We start from the raw sequence: 23137 nt of genomic DNA on the forward strand, positions 1-23137 counted from the left end.
AAAATTTGTGTCGAGTCCATTTCAGAGCTGCTCTGTGGGGCGTGGACCAATGAGGAGAACCACTGACTTAAATAGAGATTTTTCTCACTAGACAAAACATATGTCGGTTGTATTCAAAGGACTGTTGTGTTAAAATGAGGGCTGTATTTAGTTAGTACTTTGTTTATTGATTATACTTCTAACGATCGAACTAAGACTTGTTACAACTTCGTCTTTACGACTACCCTGACTTATCGATATCCCCTCCTATCTAAGGGTGGGAGATGCAATCCCCACTTGTTATATATTTCAAGAATTTTGTACAAATGGTTCATAACTTGGGTATCAACAGTGAATATGCATTTACGTGTCTGTTTCAACATGTAAATGCACATTTTGCAAATATAGAACGAACTTTATATTAATAATAAGAAAGTATAAACAGATTTGGCTCCTGATGCCCACGTAAACTTTGATGGCCCTCGCCAATCACAATTGCAAAATAACAAGGATATTAATTCAAATAGAAAACTTATCTAACATTTAACAGATAGTTTTATCCATAGTTGCGGGAGGAATTGGTTACTGTGATTTTAGGGATGAAAATAAAAATTTAAGTAAAGGTTCCACATTTCAAGTCATTTCTGGATGAATGTAATAACTATAATACACAATTATGTGATATAATTTATTCAGAATTGAGCGGATTTCATAATATCTCTGTAATTAATTTGATCATCATACATTTTTAAAAACACTTCATACTTTTTATTGTGAAAATCTATAACGTCCTTATTTGGTTCGACAACTTGTCCTTCTCCTCCCATACTTTGTATAGCAGATGTCATATCTTTAAAATGACCTGCAGCACAAGCTCCTAAGATAGCGGCACCAAGGAGTACTGATTCTATTTCATTAGGACATACAGTGGGAAGGTTACAAACGTCAGCTTGGCTTTGTGTAAAAATTGGATTTTTGCTGAGGCCTCCACATATGAGTGTCGATTTAATTTCATTATAACCCGATTGTTTGAGTGTATCAATAATATGACGTGTTCCATACTAAAAAAGAGAGTTTAGTGTGACAATTTAAATACAGCATAACTCGAACTAAAGAGTACTGAAACATGGGTCTTTCTAAGTGAGTCTGTTAATTTCCTCTATCAAACTTCAATAGAGGTGAGCAATAATCAAGAAAACGAACTATTTTTTTTTCATTTTATAAACAATAGTAAGTGTTATATTGAATTTTAGTCCAAATAGTAAAATAATATACCTGTTTAACGTGCTTTTCTAAGATAAAAACACTTCGAAAAAAATAAAAACGTGGTAAAAGTTGTATTGTTACAAATGTACTAATTGTTAAAATCCTATTCTAGTGGCCAATAAAACTCTAGTGTACTTTTTTGGTAGTTTCGTGTAGATATTCAAAACTCTTCCTCCGCGAACAAATGCATTCCAATCTTTAAATACATCATTCAGATTAATTGTTATTTAATGAGGCTGGGAAGTTATACCTGACATCTGTAGATACAAAATTTTAATGGTTTTTGATTTGTTCCTTCTAGGCCACATAATACTATACGTCCCGCTTCAAAAACCGCTTCACCTTCTTTTATTGGTCTGCTTCTGAGATATTCCATGATGTTAAAAAGGGTTAGGTTAGGTTTATAATAATAATAATAATTACAAGTTCAGTACTATTTATTTCGGGCTATATTGTACTTGTTATGCTTTTCTCTGCTCTTAGAAAATAGCTGAACTTTCAATTTGACACATTACGATTTAAAAAAAACATGAATTAGAAGAATAGTTGTTTTATTGTTGACTTATGGTAATTGAAAATATTTTCATGCTTAACGTATACTTACTGACAATGCTTGTACAGTAGCCAAATAAAGTAATGCTAAATTTTCTTCATCGGCTGCAAGTGTAAGTCCACATATCTAAAACATTATGAGTTACGAATTAAACAATTAAATTTCCAAAAAAACTATGGATATTCAATCAACACCAGCAATATCTATAGATATTTTCAATGACTCTAATAGTGATAACTGTCAGCGCGTGTGTGTGTGTGTTTGTATTGTCGTTTTAAATGTAAATAATAATTTTTCCAAATCTTGAAATGAATTTTTTATCAAAAAATACCTAAAACTCAAGACGATTTATCCAGAAAAAATAATTTTTCTATACACCTCCTCAGATTAAATCTATGGTACTCTAATAATATTGTGAAAAACTTTTCTTTTACTTCTATAATTTATCAAAAGTTTTATTTGATTTTTTTGAATATTCTACCTAACCCACACAGAAAAAGTGGTTATCGCTTGCTAGTAGGGGTGACGCTCATTGTTTGACTGTAATGTAAATGACAAATAAAACTAATGGGTTTTGTCCAACAATATTAACATACTAGATACTAAAAACGTAAAACAATGCCTATTTCTATCGACTTTATTTCCAAACAATACCAATAATCATTAATATTGAGTCAATGGTGGCTTACTTTAGAAATTTAAACAATTTGATCTCTTGTGTTAGGTCTGTGGGCACAACTCTATTTTTCTACCTTAACGAAAAGTGTTAAGACACCAGTATGAGCATAGAAAATAATGAATTGAAGTTTTCAAATTCAAAAACATAAAATTAAATTTTAGTAATCTTCTCATCGTTTTTTTTTGGATAGAGTAATGAACTTACAATTCCTTTTAAAGATGGATCCGCAATTGGAGATCTATTTCCATGAAAATCTGGCCAAACGTGTAAATCTTTAGTAAGAAGAGCTACTGACTTAAGGTTTCGTTTTCCTGACATTTCTTCTAAAATATTACTCAAATATTGTTGGATATGCCTAAAGAAAAATTAAATATCATTTATTCAATCTACTATTTTGTTCAGTATTTATTATTGCAACAATGAGTTAATTCCATTAGTTTTTAAGGTTACAATCAGAAAATTCATTACTTCATTAATTGCTAGTCATCAAAAACAAATAATCTCACGAGCAAATCTGAAGAACAAGCTATTCTTGTGATGAAATATGAGATTTTATCAGTATTTTAGCAGCTTTTTAACGCCCTATAACAATTTTAATGTATTGATTTATCGATCCGCTTCATTTTAGAAGAATATATTTTTCTATTTCCAAACTTTTACTCCAGTAATCGAATTGACAACCTGCATTTCGGTTCTAGTTATAGCGAATTTATATGAAAAGTTTTTTAGGTATTTAGTGGCACCTACTGACATCTGTCAGATGATGACAGTTCCTACAGTGGTCTTATAGACACCGTAACGTGATTGCCTATGATGTTTTCCGGTTTTTTTATGTATACCTTATTCAATTATGGTCGCTTTCCAATTACACAATTTGAGCACCCAATCGAGCACATGGGTGCTTCAAACCCATGTTCCAAATTGTCGTTTTTAGAGATCTGTGCGTCGAACACAGTTACGTTTTCCCTTCAAGCACAAGATAAAGGTTTGGTCTCCATGAGCTTCCAAATTGTGCTTCAAACACAAACTGTAGGATTGACGTTATGTGTATGTTTACAAAATTTTCTTATATTATTGGATTTAGAGACACATTGGAAATATGCATTATTACTTAATGAAGAAGACTGTAAAATATATAGTAATAAAATACCGTTTCAAATAAGTGCTTCCATAGTATTCGTATTTTATAATCAGTTAATCTCTTTCGTATCTCGGACGCGGCAACAAAAAAACAAATAATTTGTGACATGTTTTCAAATTTGACACTTGACACAAAACTTCTTGAAATTCATGAGCGTCGTTCTAATGGGAACAACGTCTCTACGTCACGGTGCCGAAAATATCCATTTTCTCTCTCGTTCGGGACACTTTATCTATATTGCGCATGCTTCATGCGCGCAAAAGATGCGCAAAACTAACTGAAGCGCCCGGAGGAGAGAGAGAACGATACACTAAAGTGACCAATGTAAAAGATACTTTACTGTTAAAAAATATTTCATTTTCAACTCTATACAGTTAGTCTAGCGACAAATTATCTCAAACCAAATAAAAAATAATCCTTTCAGCAAAATACGCTTATTAATATTCCCAAGTTTCCTCTGCTGTGAAATATCGACGAATTACCTTGAAATATCCAAACATTTGTTTGAATTTTAAATGTAATGGATATTTTGATCGAAATCAAGCAATTGCGGCAGACACCTTGCAAATAGTTTTTCGTATGTAACCGTTCAAGCAAAATATGACATAATAATTTGATTGAAATATTTACGTCATTGGTAAACTCAACTTTTATTTGTCGATTCCTAAGTATAAAGCAGGAATTTCATAATCCATTTCCGGTAAAGTTAGAGTAAATGACTGTCACTCAACTGCTATGTGTCAGACTTCAGTGACACTTTATCATTTGTCAACTGCTAAATTGAGTATTTTGATAAATAATTCTTCTTCTTGCAATACCATACCAAATGTTAGTAGTAGCAGATTTTAATCTATTTTGAATAAGTGTATACAGCCTTCTTCTATGTATGGGCGATCCAATACTTTAATAATTTTTCCATTTGGATGAGTAAATGCCCAAATTCAAACTTTTCAGCTTTAAAACATTAATAATAGTTATTTCACTTCATCCGTATTGAAAACAGGCGTACAACGTTAGTTTGTTTGGACATATATGAGGGTTGTCTAAAAAAATTCCGACCTAACAAAGAAATAAAATATTGTTCATAATCATTTTTACCTTACGAACTTCTTTTTTAAAGTCTATACTCTTAGATCATCGATGCTTTAAACTTTTTAACCCTTTCAAATAATAGTCTTTCTTTGAGATTAGAAAACTGGCAAAACTCGCTAGGGGCTAAACCTGGTGAATACGGTGAAGGTGAACAAATTCGAATATCAGTCACAGCGATTATCGAAATGTGGGAAACTGCGTTATCCTGATGGAAAAATTCTTCCATTTTCTTTAATACGGTCATTTTTTTGCAATTTCTCGCTTTACATTATCAAGCTGTTATTGTTTTTGAAGATAGTCGATGATTATCTCAGAAAACGGTCGCTATCACTTTTCCCTCCTGGTTTCATCTAGAGTTATGAATAGTTGAAAAAAAACACATTTTGCTTAAACCACGTCAATAGGACTCGAAAAATGTTCATTCTAATACGCTTTTTGTTTTTCCAACGGTCGTCCAGTACCATTTAGTGAACTTTCCCGATTATATCGCCGGTTGTCGCAGTTAAAATTTTATGGTTGTAAATGATGGTGTATAGTGTCTAGAACTTCTTTCATTTGCATGGGCGTATTGCATTTGAAAAACAAATATTTAATGACAGTTCGATACATTAAAAGCTCTTCATTATTATTATTCTTCATCATGTTCCGTAGAATACAGAAACCTTTAATATGGAATGGTAATTTCATGGGGTTATAGGGGATAAGTTCCTAGGTGATAAAATAATAAACAAATAATACAAAAAAAATTGAAGTTTAGACCTTAATGAGAAATTACATATTATCTTCAGACTTAGGCAATGGTTCAAAGAATTTTGTAATTTTTCTTGCTTGGTAGTTTTTGAAAGCTCCTTCAATGCAGACTGATATTCATCAGTGGCATTAACAATTTGCCTCTTAAAAATAAGATTTCGTTCCATAGACGGATCAATTTCCATAAAGAAAACACAAAGCTCAGTTGTCATTCTTAAACCTTCACCAATATTTTACAAATTAAATGTCACTTCCTTGTTGAAGCCTTTTCTTCAATGGACTGTGAATTTAACATTTCCTCCAAGTCGGTTTCAGTCAAATCTTCATCTTACGATTCAAGCAGCTCCTGAATGTCACTTCATTGATTATATCTGTTCGAACTCATCTCGCCCTATGTTTTTTTACGTCAAATGTCTTCCAGCATTTTATATGTTTTGTAACGAATGGTAAAATGAAACATAAAACACGCAATGCGGCTCTTACCAAACGACGTCTAATATGTGGCAGCATTGAAAAATATACTCTATGATTTGAGGAATGAGGTTGGTTTTATTCTGTTTGCTTATATCCTCAATTCGGTCGCATTTTTTTAATCCACGAATGATGAAATTTTAGCGGGAAACCTTCAACGTATTCGCTAATATCAGTGCTGACATTTTCATGTTGGGATTGGAAACTTTTTTGGCAAACCTCGTACTATTTCGATAGCATACATTTATGTTTGATAATTATTCTTCCAGAATACTCATAAAAGAAGTAGTTTACGAAATTTTATCACGATCGTCTGTTGCAACCGAGCATTTTTATCTGTTCAACTTACATATCGCCAATTTTTTCTTTAATTTTTTCTGTTGCAGGATGAGTGTCTATAATATGATCTATCAGTTTTCCAGTTGCACTTTGACCTCCCTCGTTCAACCACATACCTGGTATCATAGCATTTTTATAAGGACCCCAAATTCCTGGAGTGAAAGTTGCTTCCTTTGAAACCGCCATATGGCACGTAGATGTTCCACAAATAAGTCCTAGAAAAACGAAAATGTGCAAAACAGTGAAGAATAAAAATTGAAATCTATCTTAAAATTAGTAAAAGCAAAAACATTTACTAAAATGATGATTATTCATTAAACAGAAATTAGAGAAATCCGATTAAAAAAAAATTAGTGGTAGTTATCTCAAGCATCAATATTTTGTCGTGGCTACTCAAGAAACCAGATAAAAATCCAATCGAACAAGTGTGAAATATGATGGAAAGCGGACTGTTCATTTTATACAACACCCCACAGACACACACACCCCGCAATTTATGCACGAAGTTGTTGGGAACGAGTGTCACAGATATCGACCGCTTCCTCTCATCGATGCCTATACGTTTACTGAAGTGTCGCCAAACATAATTTTTTGTTTTGATAAAATTTCTCACAAAGTAAATTATCAAAAAATTTAGTTAAACAAATTATTCCTTCTGGGGGTAACACTCAACTTTTTTGAATGACACCATTAACATGATTGTATGTTTGTATACCAAGCCATTTTTCAAAAATTATTTTATTCCAACAAACATAATAATATGCAAAACTTTAACCAAAAACCAGTAATTATTATAAATATTAATATTGAAAACACAATTTGTTGCATTCTGTAGACTAGTAAGAATTGCCGGTCCAGTGGAGTTATTTGGTTTCAACTGGAAGGTAGATGACGTCGATGAGGATGGCATCGGTTGCAGGTCGCATAAAGATGACGAAGACGGTAACGGTTTTAAGTCATTTGTAGTACAGAGAATTATATTTGATATTTTTTTCTTCTGATTCTTGGAGTCCTCCAAATAGCCCTCAGCGACTGTAGTAGACTTCCAGCCACCAAGGCGCTTTAGGTTGGTTATTTCTTCGCCGGAGCCTGCTAGGAACGTTGCCGAAAAACGTCTGAAACTGTGTCCTGTATAACGTTCCGGATTAGGTAGACGTAAATATGCAGCAATCTCTGCTGGCATCTTACCAACGTATTGAACTGAGCATTTCCTATTCTTATAATGAATAAAAAATCGGCGGTGTCGTGGTGCTAGTGGTAGGTGGTCGTAAATCTGCGTACTTTCTGTACAGCGTCAAATAGGTTCCATCATTTATTTCTTTAGATAAAACAAATGATCTTGACGAATGATTTTTGGATTTTCACAACAATTAGGTTGCCTTTATCTTGAATATCGTCGACAGAGATATTCACAAGCTCATGTCTGCGGAGAGCGCCAGCCAGTGCAAAAATGGTACTCACTTTAATCATCATGTATACCTCATCGGGAGGTAGCATAACCCTGGATATATCTTCTTTGGTAAAAACTTGCGCTTTCTGTGCTCGAACACCAATATTTTTTTGTTCAAGAAACGACGTTAGCTTATGGAAGTTTCCTATATCCAAATTTTGTTTTATTTTTACTAAACTTTTTACCATCGAATAGCGGGACCATAATGTATTAAATTTCAAAACCTTACCTAGGTTTGAAAAATACGCCAGAAATACCTCTTCCTTATAAGTTTTGGCCCTTTTCTCCTTACACCATGTAACAAAATGGTTGTATTGCTTCTCATACCTTAGTCTGAATTTGGCAGGTAACAGCTCGGAATTAGCTTCATTTGCAGCCTTCAAAATGACTTCGGGAAGTTCTTCATCGGATGATGATGAATTAATATTATTGTATCGGATTCGGTTTAATGTGGTTTAATTTAGAAGAAGATTGTACTTATTCGGTCACTTCCAAGACGTTTTGAACAACTTTGGCGTTTTAATAACAATTACACGCCTGGGTTGTCATAGCAATTGATATCAAACCTTGGTGGTTTGATAGTTGTTTTGTGACACTCCTTTGAAAAATGTACATGGTTATATAAAAAATATCTTCATTATTTTATATTTTCAAAAAATTAAAAATGCTACAAAAAGCTAAAAAAGGTTCAAATTTTATTTAATGGACTATTTCGTAAATATTTATTTACCTGTGCAACAATAGTTATAACCTCCGAAGTAGAAAACTATCTAATGAGGTCAAAATTTGCATAATTTTAATTTTCCGCACTAGTGCGGGAAAGTGACACTTTCAAAGCTAAAATGCGTGCGGGAAAGTGGGTTAAAACGCACGGTCGTAGAAAAATATATTTTTAAAACCGACTCTGAGGAAGAGTAAACATAGAATCTACTAAACACTTATACAACACAACTCGTCTCTGTGTTTCCAGGAAAGTGGGTTCTTCAATAACGTAGATACATTGTCAGAAATTAAGGTCATGTAAATATTACCTAGTTAATTGGTAGAGATACAGCTTTTATGTGCACTGACAGGTAAAACTGGAATGGAGCAACAAAGGACTGTTTTTTAGACTTAATTGCACATGACCTACATTCCGCCGTTTTTTACTTATTTTCGTTGTATGAGGGCTCAAAACTATGAGATGAAATTTGAAAATTCTTCCTTTGGAAACGAATTTAGTCTTTTTTTAATCTCTCAACAAGCTTTGCTTTAATAAATTAGGTAGCAGGAGACCGAAAAAAAATACATATTGTATTATTTTGTATGTAGACTATTCTGGTTATCATTTCATCGATATATGAGATCCTTATCGCAACTACTATTCATAAAGTCGATATTCAACTACTCCAACGGGAACATTTCCACAGAGCTCGCTTTTTAATCGAAATTCAAAGTTAAAATGTGAGCTGCAATTGAAAATTTCGCCTATTGTAAGGTGAGGTATATCATACATTTGACGACATTTTGCAACAATGCCCGACCTCACCTATTAGTTTATTCAAATAACAGGTTTTCAATCATCCATCCTATAATCTCTTTCTGGCACCTGATGATTTTGTTTCCAAGAATGTGCTTGCTAGAAGAGTGAGGGTACGTCGCTGAGCGCATGAAATAATGGTAGGCGGCAACATTCTAAGTCAAAGAAATGACAAGTGTCCCAATTTGTTTTGTGACTATTTAAACAAGATATATTTCACCCGCTCGATTGCGGGGACAAGAAAAACAATGCGTTTTTGGTTACTCAAAAATCGATTGAAGCTATTTTTAATAATGATCCTTCCGATAACTGAATTCAGAAAAATTCAATGCAAGGTTGTTGCAGGATTCAAAATAAACGATCGCTTTTTGAGAATGACATTTTTCTTATAGCAGTAAATGAAAACGATCTGCCGCCTCTTATATCGGTTCAACAAGCTAAAACAAGACTAAACGAGCTTCAAATCACGCAGCATTATTGAAGAAACGAAGATCTGATTAGTAGACAATATTAAGAATATACAGAAAAATTATTACTAGTTTACTAAAAACCGTCCTCGGAACGGTGACGATACTGCGCAATAGAAATTACGGGTTCCAACCGGGTGATTACCGTTTTACGAACGATTCTGTTTTGTGTTCCAATCGACTTAGTGTGAACTGTTTCCAGGACGATCTTTTCTATACTTGGTTTATATATGATTATATTAAATCAATGGATAGGCTTAAAAATTTTAATTTTCAAATTTGCAAATATTCCATTCTTCACTCCCTCTCTTGATTTCATTTATTCCGTTCCTGTATCTCTGTTTAGAACGTTATACTTACCAACTCTGGTATGAAAAGCAGGATCAACTCCTGTAACTCTGCAGCCTATCAAACCAAGACCACCAGCATGTGCATCAATCATAGATGCACCAACAGGAGTTCCAGCTAAGAGACCAAGCTCTTCAGCCGTTTTTTGGGATATTCCTTTTCCTACTGCTGACCCTGGAGGAAGAACAACGCTACCAATTTTTTGCCAATTGTTTTCAGCTAAATCTTCCAAACCGATTTGTTTAAAATACGAAAGATTCCAATTTTCGGTACCGTCTATAGACATCTCGTAGGTCCATTTACATACCAAAGAACAAGATGATCTAAAAAATGGATCAAATTTATTCTAATATAAATTTTTAATTCTTGGTTGATAAAAATATATAAATGTAGTGAATGTTATTACCTAGAATCCACTCCTGTAGCTCTCCATGTTAAAAAATCGGGTAAATCAAAAAAATAACCAGCCTTATCCCAACATTCTTTTTGTAGATTTCTTTTTAACCAAAGTAATTTAGGCGTTTCCATTTCCGGTGATATTTTTCCACCGACATATTGAAGAACGGGATGATTTAAATTGTTAATTTCTTCAGCTTCTTTGACAGCTCTATGGTCTAGCCACAAAATTATATTTTGTTCGTTATTACCTGAAAACAGTATTTTCGTTAAAAAAAATTATTTTGATTGCAAAATGAGGCTAAATATCAATAGTGTAAATTGACAAATAAGATAAAAAGTTATTGAAACTAGTCAACTAGAATTATTTACGGCACTATTCAACTTACACTATTTATATGGTATAAATTGTTTTTAATCAATATTCAACTAAATTCCTGTTAACCAATAAACTTTTCCATGCTCATCTACTCCCGATGACAATACATTGAAATTATACGAATTAATTGACCAATTAGTAGTAATTAATTAATTTTCCTCAGGGATAAATTTGTTTTACCAATATATGACACTAGTAACAATTATACTATCTATCCCACGACGAGTTGAAACTATCTGTATATGGCAAAATACTCATAGTAAAATCATGAAAATTTCTACGTTTGGGTTTCCGGATAAGATCTTTTTAACTAAAATATTTTCAAAGATGGCCGACTTCCGGTTCTACCGGAAGTCGACTGTAACTTTGATATTTTAAATGGAACACCCTGTGTATTAATACATTTTAGAAATCTCCGTAAAATTTTAGTACTTTTGTCTAAAAACTTTTTACGAAAAATGCATACTTTTTGAGTTATTAATTTTCTTGTAAAAAATTTGACCGTTGCAGACCCTTATAAATTATTTTTTTACGTATATACCCTCAAAGATATGAAAAAGGTTTTTGTTCAGTAGCTTTTAGCAAGATCAGATATATTTGAATCTATGTTGAAAAATTTTCTATATTATACAGGATGGTTATAAAAATTGTTCAAAGTTTAACTTCATAAATAACGAATTTCTTTATTTTTTTAATAGAACCACCCGGTTTTTTCTATTTTAATGCATTCAGGGGTAAAAAATAAGCCAAATTCATTCATACTTTCCTTTACCTAAACCTCACCGTTATCCAGGTATTAAATATTTTTTGTAAGTTTTTAGAGATGCAGGTGTGGTCTAAATTTTATATTGACCCGTTAACTTTTGCTTCAAATGAACCGTATAGCTTCAAATTGTTGAGGATTCTTTTAACAGTATGAGAGTTTGGTCGTGGTCCATCTGGATATCATGCAGCAAATAAACTAAATGTTCTTGTAACAACTTTGTCACATTCATCATGTATTAAAAGCAAATTTACATTATCTTCGTTATTGAATTGAGAACGAGCCATTTTAAGGATTTTCGAAAGTATCAATAATTGACTAATGACTGTTAAGTAAGTGTCTTTTATTACAAAGCCGACTAAAAGTATACATAAAAATTAAAACTTGTTAAAAAACACAATAATGATCTTTTTTTACAGACCTTGACAGGATAATGAAAAATACTTTTTTATTTTTTAGTGCTTGCATCAACGGGTCAAAATAAAATTTAGACCACACCTGTATCTCTAAAAATTTAATATCTGGATAAGACGATAAGGTTTAGGTATAGGAAAGTAAATATGAATTTGCCTTATTTTTTACCCCTGAATGCATTAAAATAGAAAAAAATAAAGAAATTTGATATTTATGAAGTTAAACTTTGAACAGTTTTTCTAACCACTCTGTATAATATAGAAAATTTTTCAACATAGATTCAAATACGTCTGACCTTGCTAAAAGCAACCAAATAGAAACCATGCTCATATCTTTAAGGGTAGTTTCGTAAGAAAAATAATTTATAAGGGTCTGCAATGGTCAAATTTTTTACAAATAAATTAATAACTCGAAAAGTACGCATTTTTCGAAAAAAGTTTTTAGACAAAAGTATACTAACATTTTACGTTGATTTCAAAAATGTATTAATATACCGGGTGTTGTATATTAATACATGATATTTCTAGTAGTCTACGGAAGGTCCATATTTCAAAAGCCTCGAGTCTGTTCATGGTATCCACTTTTAATGTCTGATTCTGCTCCTTAAAAAAGAACTGAGTGCATGTACGCCTTTACAAAACGGTATCTTTTAGGAATATGGCTCTAGCTTGTTCTATACGTGATTTTACTTCGACATCAGGGTCTACATTTGTCGTTATGCAGCTGCCAAGATATTTAAATTTCTCAACTTTCTCTATTGCGGTGTCATAGATATTTATGTTCAGTTGTGGGTTTGGAAGTATTTTCATGCTTAGTTGATCTCAGACTTCTCTAACTTTTAGGCATTGAAGGGCTTCTGGATTGTCTGCAATTATAACCGTATCGTCTGCATAACGGATGTTGTTTAAGATCTTGCCGTTAATTGTTATTCCATCCTCGTCATCGCTTATTGGTTGGTTAATATGTGCTCAGAGTACAGATTGAACAGTATTGGCGACAAAAAACAACCTTGTCGTACCCCTTTTTCTATACACACCGGTTCTGATGTCGTTTGTCCATATCTAACCGTCGCTTCTTGGTTCCAATAAAGATTTCTAATAAACTCGATGTCTTGTTTGTCTAACCCTTTTTTCCCTAGTAATGTCAGAAGGACGGTATGATTAACTCGATCGAAGGCTTTCTCGTAGTCTATGAAATAGACTGGAAGAATATTAATAAGCTGGTTAGACCTTCCTTGTTCCTAGACCTTTGCGAAATCCAAATTGGGTATCGCTTAGGTCGGCTTGTATAATTTTACGGAGGATCTTAAGCACTTGGCTCATCAAGCTCATCAGTCTGAGCTCATCACATTTCTTGGCTTTTAATTTTGTTGCGCATTAAGCGTTAGCAAAGATGGAAACATTTAGAACACTGGTGTAAAATTGAAAGATTTTGGACATACATATTGAATCTCGGAACGCACACTAAAAGGTAAGGTTCACTGATAGGGCACCTTTCTGCAATTTCAATTTGATTTCAGAAGTAAACAATTAATAGAACATAAGAAATATTTAAAATTTCGATCATAAAATTTTACTAATACAATTACACGACTAAAAAGCGAAAATAATAATAAAGCAACCATTGAAAATGCACTAAAAAGTTAAAAACAAGGACAAAAATGGGATCGTGGAGGTGAAGGTTGGTACATATGATATCAGAAATTGGTAATAATAGTTGGAAGAGAAAAAAAATATTATAACGATACCAAAAGTATAAGTGCTTTTTCTGAGGATAAAACACAACGTATACTATTCATGAAAGAGATAAAATTCTTATAAAACTCAAATTCCAGTGTCCAAATTTTTGGTATATTAATTGTCAGAATTAAAGAGTAGTAATTCTTACCAGTAGGACTGACAGACAAAGGTGAACCATTTTTATCAAAACATGCCAACGAACAAGTAGCATCGAATCCAATTCCTTTTATTGTATCAGGGCTGACATCTTTAATTACAGTCTAAAAACGGTAAATATAAAAAGAATGCTTATTTAGTGTAAATGTCGATAGCATAGAATCAATAGAAATGTTGCTTAGATCTGTATAAAGTCCGATTGACATGATGCAACACAACGTGCAATGCAATGCAAGACGCAATATTTCTTAATCAAAAAACATACGCAGATGAAGTTTATCTATTGTTTCATACAAGATCTAGAACTTGCAACATTATCGGTTGGTGCCATTTTTATTGCATACAAGTTGTGTACAAGATTTCTTAGTTATGTTTCATCTTCCTTAGAAGTTTTTCCAATGTTTCTTCATCCATTCTCGAATATATGGTTTCTCATCTACTTCCAGGACTATTTCTGTGCATGAGACTAAAGAAGCAAGGCAGCAGCAGATATAATTATTACGAGGGATGCACTTTAGTTTGTTATTTTTATTTTTAAACCGATCACAAAATATTTAATAAAATATGAGGTTAGGAAATTGCTTACTCTTTCTTATGGAAATTTGATTACTGGCAATCATGACGCGATGGCAAAGGACTTGCATCATGTCGAAGGGCGTGCAATATTCGTTTATTGAATTGATCCTGCAAGAAATTGCGTGCAATCATTCTTGCACATTGTCTTGCATCATGTCAAGCGGCTTTAAACGGTGGTACAACTGGCAGATAGATATAATCGTTTTACTACTATCACTAGACATATTGCATATAGATGCAGCACGCAATAAGCTGCTTTGATCTGATTAAAAAACATTTTATTCAGAGTTAAACGGCGAGTTTTATCATAAAAATATCTTAGACAAAAATTGTAGATCATGAAATTATCTACAAAAAATGTATCAATACTTTTTTTCCTACGAGCCACCGTTTCTGACATATAATGATTCAAAAAGTTGTTGTATTTAATGGTTTCATCAATATATATTCAGCAGTTAACTTTTCTTACAACATTGAAATTAACCGAGACTTGTGAGTATTTGTAAGAAATTTCTGTAGACTGGTTGGAACTGTCATAAGTTCATCAAATAAATTATCAATTGACGAAGATGTTGCTAAAGTTTGCAGCTTTGGTATTTCTCGTGCAATCATTATAGCCATTGAATACGACAGTAAATCTGAAACATTATAACTTTTACATCTTTTGGAATCGTTATATCTCACAAACGGTGATTGTAGATAATTTTATCGTCTACAATTTTTGTCTGAAGTATTTTTATGATAATACTTACCGTTTTGCTGATAATCGGGAAAAACTCATTTTTTGACCTTTGACCTTGAATAAAATTTAATTTCCATACACGGAAATGATGGAGAACATTCAAATTTTATTTTCAATTGTATTTTAAACAATTTTACTTATTTTCAGCTTGATAGGAATTTATGTAGCTTCACTCTTATTTTTTGGTTTAATTTGACCGGACTATGTAAACATAGGACAACGATAGAAAAATATAATAAAACACAACTAGTCCAGTCATTATATACATTTGGAAATGCAAATGAACCAAGAAAGCCAAATTTTGGATATTACGTAGGGCGGGGGGACAAAAAAACTTAAGTTCAAATTGTTGACCAAAATAACCTTGTGGGTTTTCAGCCATCTTGAAAAAAGGATTAAATTCAGCTTTTCATAATAACTCGATTCCCTGTTGAGATACGAAATTTTTTATGCAATACTTTTTTGTTGCTCTTTGTACGATCTACAATTAACGTCCCAGACATTTTTCACGTACCGATCATCGTTATCGAGATGTCGATAAAAAAAACCATAAATTTGGGGAAAAAATTGCTTTTCGCTATTTTCTTTTTTTTTCGTGAAAGATAACGAGAAATTTCCACAATGAAACTTGTAGAGCGTGCTCAGACCTACAAATTCGGTTTTTTATTTTTAATTTTCGAGAAAAATTACCACCTCTAGCGCGCTGCAAAGTCAGTAAGACTGTGCCCGGTTGTTCGAGACCACCGCGTCTATTGAAATTATGAATTTTCATTCGAGAGAGCGAGAGAGTTAACTTGTGAAATGAAAAGTTATTGAGGAATAGCAAATTTTCCATATAAAGGAATAAGATTGAGAATTGATATCATTTCCAAGAAATTCATTTTATGGAAAGATTTGTGATGGAACTCTGCTGCTCACGGCTTTTTTTTACATATTTTTCGTCGATTCGATGGTCCTGGTTGTAGAAGTTCTTCCTCGGTTTACTCTTCGAGTCGTGAAAATTCTTCAATCGCAGGAAATGCTGCTGTTGCGGTCGATAATTCATAATAAACATCATCATCGTGATCGTCGTTGAATAAAGTCTCGACTCTGGCGACATTGTTGCATGTCTGTCCACTACAGTGCAGGCAAATAACGGAGCAACTAATTTGATAGTTTTGATAGTTCAGGAGGAGCGGGTGCGGCTGTGGCTGTTCAAGCTCGTCATTAGTCTGTCCCCATTCCTGAGGATCTGAAAATTCCGAGCAACCTTTGTACCTGTAGATATGTCCGGAAAACGTGTTGGTAGACTGCGCTTTCCGTTGGTAGAAGTAGTGAAAGATCATTCATCTTATTTGTCGTCATTGATTTTGCAAAGCGTTCATCGTTGTATCCTCTTTACGACCCCCATACAGAGCGATAAGGAATAGCTTTCCCGCGCAAGCTAGCATCTCCGGATCTACATTTACTTGCTTAAATAATTTTATATTCTGCATTAAAATTTTCGTATCTCAACGGAGGACCGAGTTATGATGAAAAAGATTATTTTGGTCGACAATTTGTACTTAAACTTTTCTATACCCTCCCCACACGTAATACGCAAAATTTGGCTTTCTCGATTCATTTGCATTTCTAACCCGATGTTTCCGAAGAAAAAATACTAAAAGTAACAATCAGTAATCAAGTTATATATCATACACAGGGTGTTCCGGGACTTCGGGAGTGAGTAGAAGAGGTGAAAATAATTCTATGGCATAAAAAAATTTTAATCATACGACCCCTAGTTTCTGAATTAAAGGATATTTTTCATTTTCGAACATTATGAATTTTTAATGGATTTATCTCTTAGTCTGTTTGACGGAATAAATAATACTACACTACTTATCTGAAGGACAGGGGCGGCTCATACTCAATGGTTAACAATCCGTAACTATATCATTTTTAATATCTTTTGATTGTACAGGTTGTCCCTATAAAATTTACGGATTGTTAACCATACTTAAATATAAGTTCTAATTTCGCAACTTCCACTCAGAAACGAAGGGTCGTATGCGAAAATTTAGCTTTATGTTCAAATCATCTACTCTCTGTCGAATTTTTTGCAACCCGGAATACCCTGTACATTTGAATGACTAGGTAATTTGGTGATTTGGTGACTAGCTTCATGTCACTATATCGATCCGCAGGGTTTCGGCTTTACCAGTTCTGTACTACGGAATTTAGCGGCTTTCACAGGCTTGGATGGAGCAGTTTATGATGCCGATTAGAGTCGGAATTGTCTGTATAGCGTAGCGCTTTTTCTTGAATATCGATTGCTTCTGCTGCTTTATTTGTTATTTGTAGGAGCATTCCCATTTCCTCTTCTAAGCTGGATAGCAAGTTGATGTCTGAGGCGCCTATCCGAAAGCAGATATCTGTTTTTGTTATTAACCTCAGAACAACCTCCAGAGGTATATTAAAGGTAACCGGGCTAGGGGTCAGCCCTGTCGCACTCCGTATTAAATATTTATTTGCTTAGTGAACCTCTCCTTCGTATGGATTTGTCTTTTATTTTCTTGTATAGCGATTATGCCACCGGCAGATGTTGTGGTGCTCGGTGGGTGGAAGAATGTGGCTGCCAAGGGAAAGAGCTCGATAAATCCAGCCATGTCATCACGACTTTACGATTATCATTCTTGGCACCACGCAGGATCTACTGGAAAACTAGTTGCGTTCGAAACAGTTCTTATATTCCTAGAAGCCCTTCTGTAGCGCTCGTTAGACACTTCCCATTTCGTCCATACTAAATTTATATCTCAGTTATTTCCTTAAAATACTGAAATATGTCTGCGATTTTTTTTATTTATTGGGAATTGAAACGTTTATAAAACAGTGTTTTCTATAAATACGAAAATTTTTATATAGAGAAGAAAAAGTATCGAAGTCGTGCCGCTTGTCCCTGTCAAGAACCGGCTCTGATATTTATATTGCTTTTCAAAAAGTAAATATACGTTATACGTATAAATGATATACTGATTCAAAGTTATTATTATTAATTGATAATGTATTACAAAACGAATTTTTATGTGTATTTATATCTGAAATATCTTGATAGTAACTATAATATTAGTAAATTTTTCATGGTTGTTATGAAACACCATCGAATGAATGTTAATTACAACAGATAGCAAGCAATAATTTTATATAAATACACCTGTAAATATTCACCTTCACGCAGCTGATAACAGCATTCCAAATATCCTCCGTGGATTGCTCATAAAAATCAGGTTGAAAATTCCAAGTTTTCGTAGTTTGGTCAGCTGATTTGACGATTTCTCCGAATTCTGTTACAAGAGCTGCTCTGACACTACCGGTACCTACATCTACACCTGCAACATTACCATATGAATCATATTATCATAATACACAAATATATTCTCTATTTATCCATATTAAAAAAAATATTTTACCTACGAAATACGATTTACCAGATTTTGTATTGGCGCAATTACATGTCATTGTTAAATAAATAATTTACTGTTACTTGCTGCCGTGAACAGGTCTAAGACACAACTGGATACCGGTTCAAGGTCTATGGCATAATTTAAATTACGATTTGATAAATTTTGTAATGAGTGACGTATTATATAAACGGTATATTAATGTCAACATTAAATTTCATTTATTAATCACAGGAATGTCATTCTTTACATTCCATAAATTTATTATACCTGTTTTTGTATAATACCTTAATTGAACATAATTGGTGACACTCTGATGTTTGGCATAATTTTTTGATTTGTAAAGATTTGGATCATTTTAGAGCGACGGTCACTCCTAGATAATACAAGATACAACATGGAAAATCTGGTTTGTATGTAACTACCAAAGAAGTGGAAATATATTAATAGAAATCTACGTATTTGTTTACTGTTTCTGCCACTATCAAGTCAAGAAGTGCATGGTGCTCTACATAAAGAAACAGTTTGACTGTATACCTGTTTTAAATTTTTCTTGTAAGTCGGGTATAGCATATTTATGTTCCCGACACCCAACATATTATTATGTTGATGGATCTTTTGTGTAGAAGTGTAGAAGAACCTGGCCTGACCTAGAGATGGCGGTAGTTGTTTGAAAAATACCACTGTATTAGAAAATACAATCTATACAGCATATCTTTTAAGTTTGAAGACGTCACATTGTTTAGTACTTGTTTGACAGCCATCAATAGTGAACGTTTTCAGTGAATTTGTAAACAGAGAAAAAACTGGTCATCGTTATATTTTATTTGAGCCTTAGCCCAACCAATACTAAAGCTGAACTAGATTATACTCTGGTTAAGACTGCTCCTTCGTTATCAACAGGTAAATATTGGGTAGCAGAGTTTAAACGAGGCTGTACCAAATAAGGTGACAACTCCAGAAATGTTGAAGAAAATCCACAAATGGTACTGAATGATCGTCGACTGAAAGTGCGCGAGCCAGCAGACATAGTAGGTATTTTAAAAAGTGCGGTACATCGCATATTAACTGAAAATTTGGTCTTGCGAAAGCTGTGCGCCAGATGGGTGCCGAGTTTGCTCACAATGTAACAAAAACAGTGTCGTGAAGATGTTTCCATTGAGCAATTTTTTACAAAGCTTAAGCAGAATTTTTGCACCGTGTTATAATCATGGATAAAACGTGGATCCATCACTACACCCGAAACAAAAGGTCAATCAAAATAATTGACTGAAAAGGAATAACCGGCTCCAAAGGCGTCGGTTTTTTGGGATGCGCGTGGGATAATTTTCATTGACTATCTTGAAAAAAGAAATTGCGGGTATTGTGCGAACTGTGCGAACGTTTGAGCGAAGAAATCAAGCAACAACGGCCGCGCTTGGCTAAGAAGAAAGTGTTGTTTCATCAAGACAATGCACCAGCTCACACATCCGTTATTGTAATGGCCAAAATTAATGAATTAAAGTTTGAATTGCTACCTCATGCGCCCTATTCGCCAGATCTAGCCCCCTCGGGTTATTTTCTGTTCCCAGACTTGAAAACATGGCTCGGTGGTCAAAGAATTTCCAACAATGAATAAGTGATCGGCAATAAATCGGCAGTTAATGGCTGTATTCAGGAGCTTGACGATTCTAATTATATTAGAGAAGTGAAAAGCCGAGAAAAGTGTATGGAGCTAAAAGGAGATTACATTGAGAAATAAATATAGTTTTTTTCAAAATCGTAAACCTTCCGTTTTTATGATTTTTCCTAATAAACGATTTATTACATATTGCACAGCGTTCAGACTGTTAATTGATGATTCTAATTAAGTTTAAACTTTCTTCAAATTATTTGCAGCATTGCAATGGCTATTCGACAAAGTGCAAGCTGTATAAGGTCCTAAATAGTGAAATTTGTCTGTCGGTTTTATTTGACCCAGACCCGAAGAATCCAGAAATTGTACATTGGTTACATTTAATTTGGGAAATGCTATTTTTGCCTCAGGATGTTTACAATTACATATTATAGAGCGGAACTTTTCATCAAACAATTTTTCGTAAGACAATCTATCGTAACGACAATTATTGCATATTGAATCACCTAAATATCTATGGCAGAAGAATTTGATACTTCTCGTAGCATTTGCTTATATTCTTAAAAATGATCAGGTTAGGTTAGGGTTGCATGCGATTTATTGTCGTTGGAAAAGATAAAGTGTTAATTTGTTCAGGATATTTTTCAAAAATTGGAATATTGAGAATTAAGAAAACTGTCACTAAATTTTTTCGTTAGGTACAAATAGATATCTTCAATTATTATCCCATATAGGATTTTACGATGGGCTCAGTATAGGTCCAGACTTGGCCAAGTATTTATATATTTATTTAGAGTTCTGCCAAGCCTGGCTGACTATAGGATGACCGAGGGCAGGTTACCCAGAGTTCAGCCAGGCTTGGGTGACTATAGAATGGCCGGGGCTAAGTTACCCAAACGTCAACCAGGCTTGGACCATTGAGGGTTTGCCAAGGCCCAGCATTGGTCCAAGCTGAGCCCCGTCGTTCAAGTATGGCGGCTCCTATACGGGATATACTGCGCAAAAATCGAGCTGGATATTTTATATTCTTGTAAATTTTGCATCCCAAAGGAATTGCAGTAGATACGTGCATGAACACAAATTTACAACCAATGTATTTTGCGTGTTTTTTAATTAATAAATGTACGGAAGTGGTTTAAAAATGAAAGCGTTGAACTCTTATAGCAGTGCTTTTACTGGCTTTAATACCGTTGTCGTTAGTAATAACGTTTACGACGATTTGAAATAGCGCGGATGGAGCAATTAGTGCACATCTGTTTACTAAAAAAGCATACAGTTGCATTTTCCTTCATTATTCTGAGTTCCTACCTAATGTCTCAACACATATCGAGTAAATTTACACAGTTAAAAAATTGCAAACATCTGCCCCAAGACTTGTTTGCTATTTCAATGAACAGAAGTGTACGTTGGAGACATAAAGAGTTGTCCTAAATAGACATCGCAACAGCCATAACACATACTCAAGATCGTTCAATAGTCCTGCCTGTAAGAAGAACCAGAGCATATAATGCGTCAATGAAAAATAACTTCTTTAGATAAGCTACAGGAAAGGTGATTTTTACACACCTACACTCGACGAAGGAGCAGCCTGCATGCAGATATCGTTCGGAACTTGAGTACAATCATTGAAACTTTTTCGACTACTCCAGATATCGTTCCCATCTGTCTGTTGGGTGAATATTGCTATGGAAAGAAAAACTACTCTCTTAGGAGACGTCTCAATTTGTGTCTGGGGATGCATATGCTATAATGGACGCTCTGACGGCGGTATGATATCGCGATAGGGTTATAGAGCCGATAATCGTGCTATTTGTTGGTGCAGTAGGTGCCAGAGAATGGCTACAGTACTCACCAGACATAAATTGCATTTAGGACGTTTGATCTGAAATATCCAGGCAGCTGAAACGACTTCTACAGCCTTCCCAAACTTTACAACAGCTGGCTAATTAGCTGCAAATAATTTGGAAGTAATTGTTTATATATTGGTAACGTAGTGATAAAAATGATAATTAATCATTATTATTTTAGAAATGAATTTGGTTTTTTTTTTTGTCAAATAAGATCAATGAATAGATTTTAGCATATCGTCATTTAGCTAACAACACCGCTTAAGTCATTGTTGCCAGCTTTGCAGGAAACGGAAAAAACTGTCTATTTTGAAAAATCGGAGGAATTTATCTGTTAATAAATAGCCTAGTTAGCGGTTGAGAAATTATTATTGATACTTATTTTAATAATTTACTTTATTTTAACTTATATTTCATGACTTGATATTTATTTTGCAATTGAGCAGAATATGAACTCGACTGGAATGGCGCTCCTGCCATGGCTGGCAAACATTCGGGCGTTGTAACTAAATTAAAACAGAAAACATCAGGGAATTTTGTGGGATTCCCCTATATAATTTATCGGTAATCATTGGAATCCAAATATTTAAAAATGGGTCATGTCATGCAACCTTTAATTAAAATTGTAAATTTTATAAGGAGCAGAGAACTAAATCACCGACAGCTCAGGCAATTTTCACAAGATTTTGGCAAAAAGATTTCTTATTTCACCGAAGTTTGTTGGCTCAGTCGAGGAGTAGTTTTAGAAAGATTGTTTGCATTACGTGACCCTATTAAAGCTTTCATGCTAGAAAAAAAAGGAAACCAATTGATTATGACAATGATTGGTGGATTGATTGTGCCTTTTTGGTAGATATGAAGACTGATATCTATAAATTTACAGGCTAAAACTCTGATTTGAGGCTGTGGAAAAACCGAGTGAAAAATCATTTCCCTCATTTAAAATCATTTGGCAGAGTGAACCAAAAAAATTGGATGATTATTCTCAACTTCTGCAAAATTTGATTACGGAATTCATCAATCGTTTTGAAGACTTT

At 33.7% G+C, this 23137-nt stretch overlaps 1 protein-coding gene across 1 annotated transcript; it reads right to left on the reverse strand.

Moving 5' to 3' along the window:
- Positions 1–649: 649 nt before the first annotated feature.
- On the reverse strand, positions 650–18785 carry LOC130442497 (FGGY carbohydrate kinase domain-containing protein). The gene is made up of 9 exons (XM_056776657.1): positions 18648–18785; positions 18406–18566; positions 13894–14005; positions 10461–10701; positions 10067–10377; positions 6281–6485; positions 2682–2832; positions 1850–1924; positions 650–1040 (listed from the first exon to the last, which is right to left on the reverse strand). The coding sequence occupies exons 1-9, from the start codon at positions 18694–18696 to the stop codon at positions 672–674; spliced, it is 1674 nt and encodes a 557-aa protein (XP_056632635.1). The 5' UTR covers positions 18697–18785; the 3' UTR covers positions 650–671.
- Positions 18786–23137: the final 4352 nt, after the last annotated feature.

Source organism: Diorhabda sublineata, chromosome 4, assembly GCF_026230105.1.
Source record: "Diorhabda sublineata isolate icDioSubl1.1 chromosome 4, icDioSubl1.1, whole genome shotgun sequence".
Taxonomy (NCBI): domain Eukaryota; kingdom Metazoa; phylum Arthropoda; class Insecta; order Coleoptera; family Chrysomelidae; genus Diorhabda; species Diorhabda sublineata.

What these genes read in the sequence shown, in the direction of transcription:
- LOC130442497 (XM_056776657.1), bottom strand. Translation starts at nt 18,696, where the DNA reads ATGACATGTAATTGCGCCAATACAAAATCTGGTAAATCGTATTTCGTA. An exon ending in CTGTTATCAGCTGCGTGAAG is followed by an intron (nt 14,006 to 18,405) that starts GTGAATATTTAC and finishes TACCGTTTTTAG; the next exon opens with ACTGTAATTAAAGATGTCAG. An exon ending in TGCTTTTCATACCAGAGTTG is followed by an intron (nt 6,486 to 10,066) that starts GTAAGTATAACG and finishes TCGTTTTTCTAG; the next exon opens with GACTTATTTGTGGAACATCT.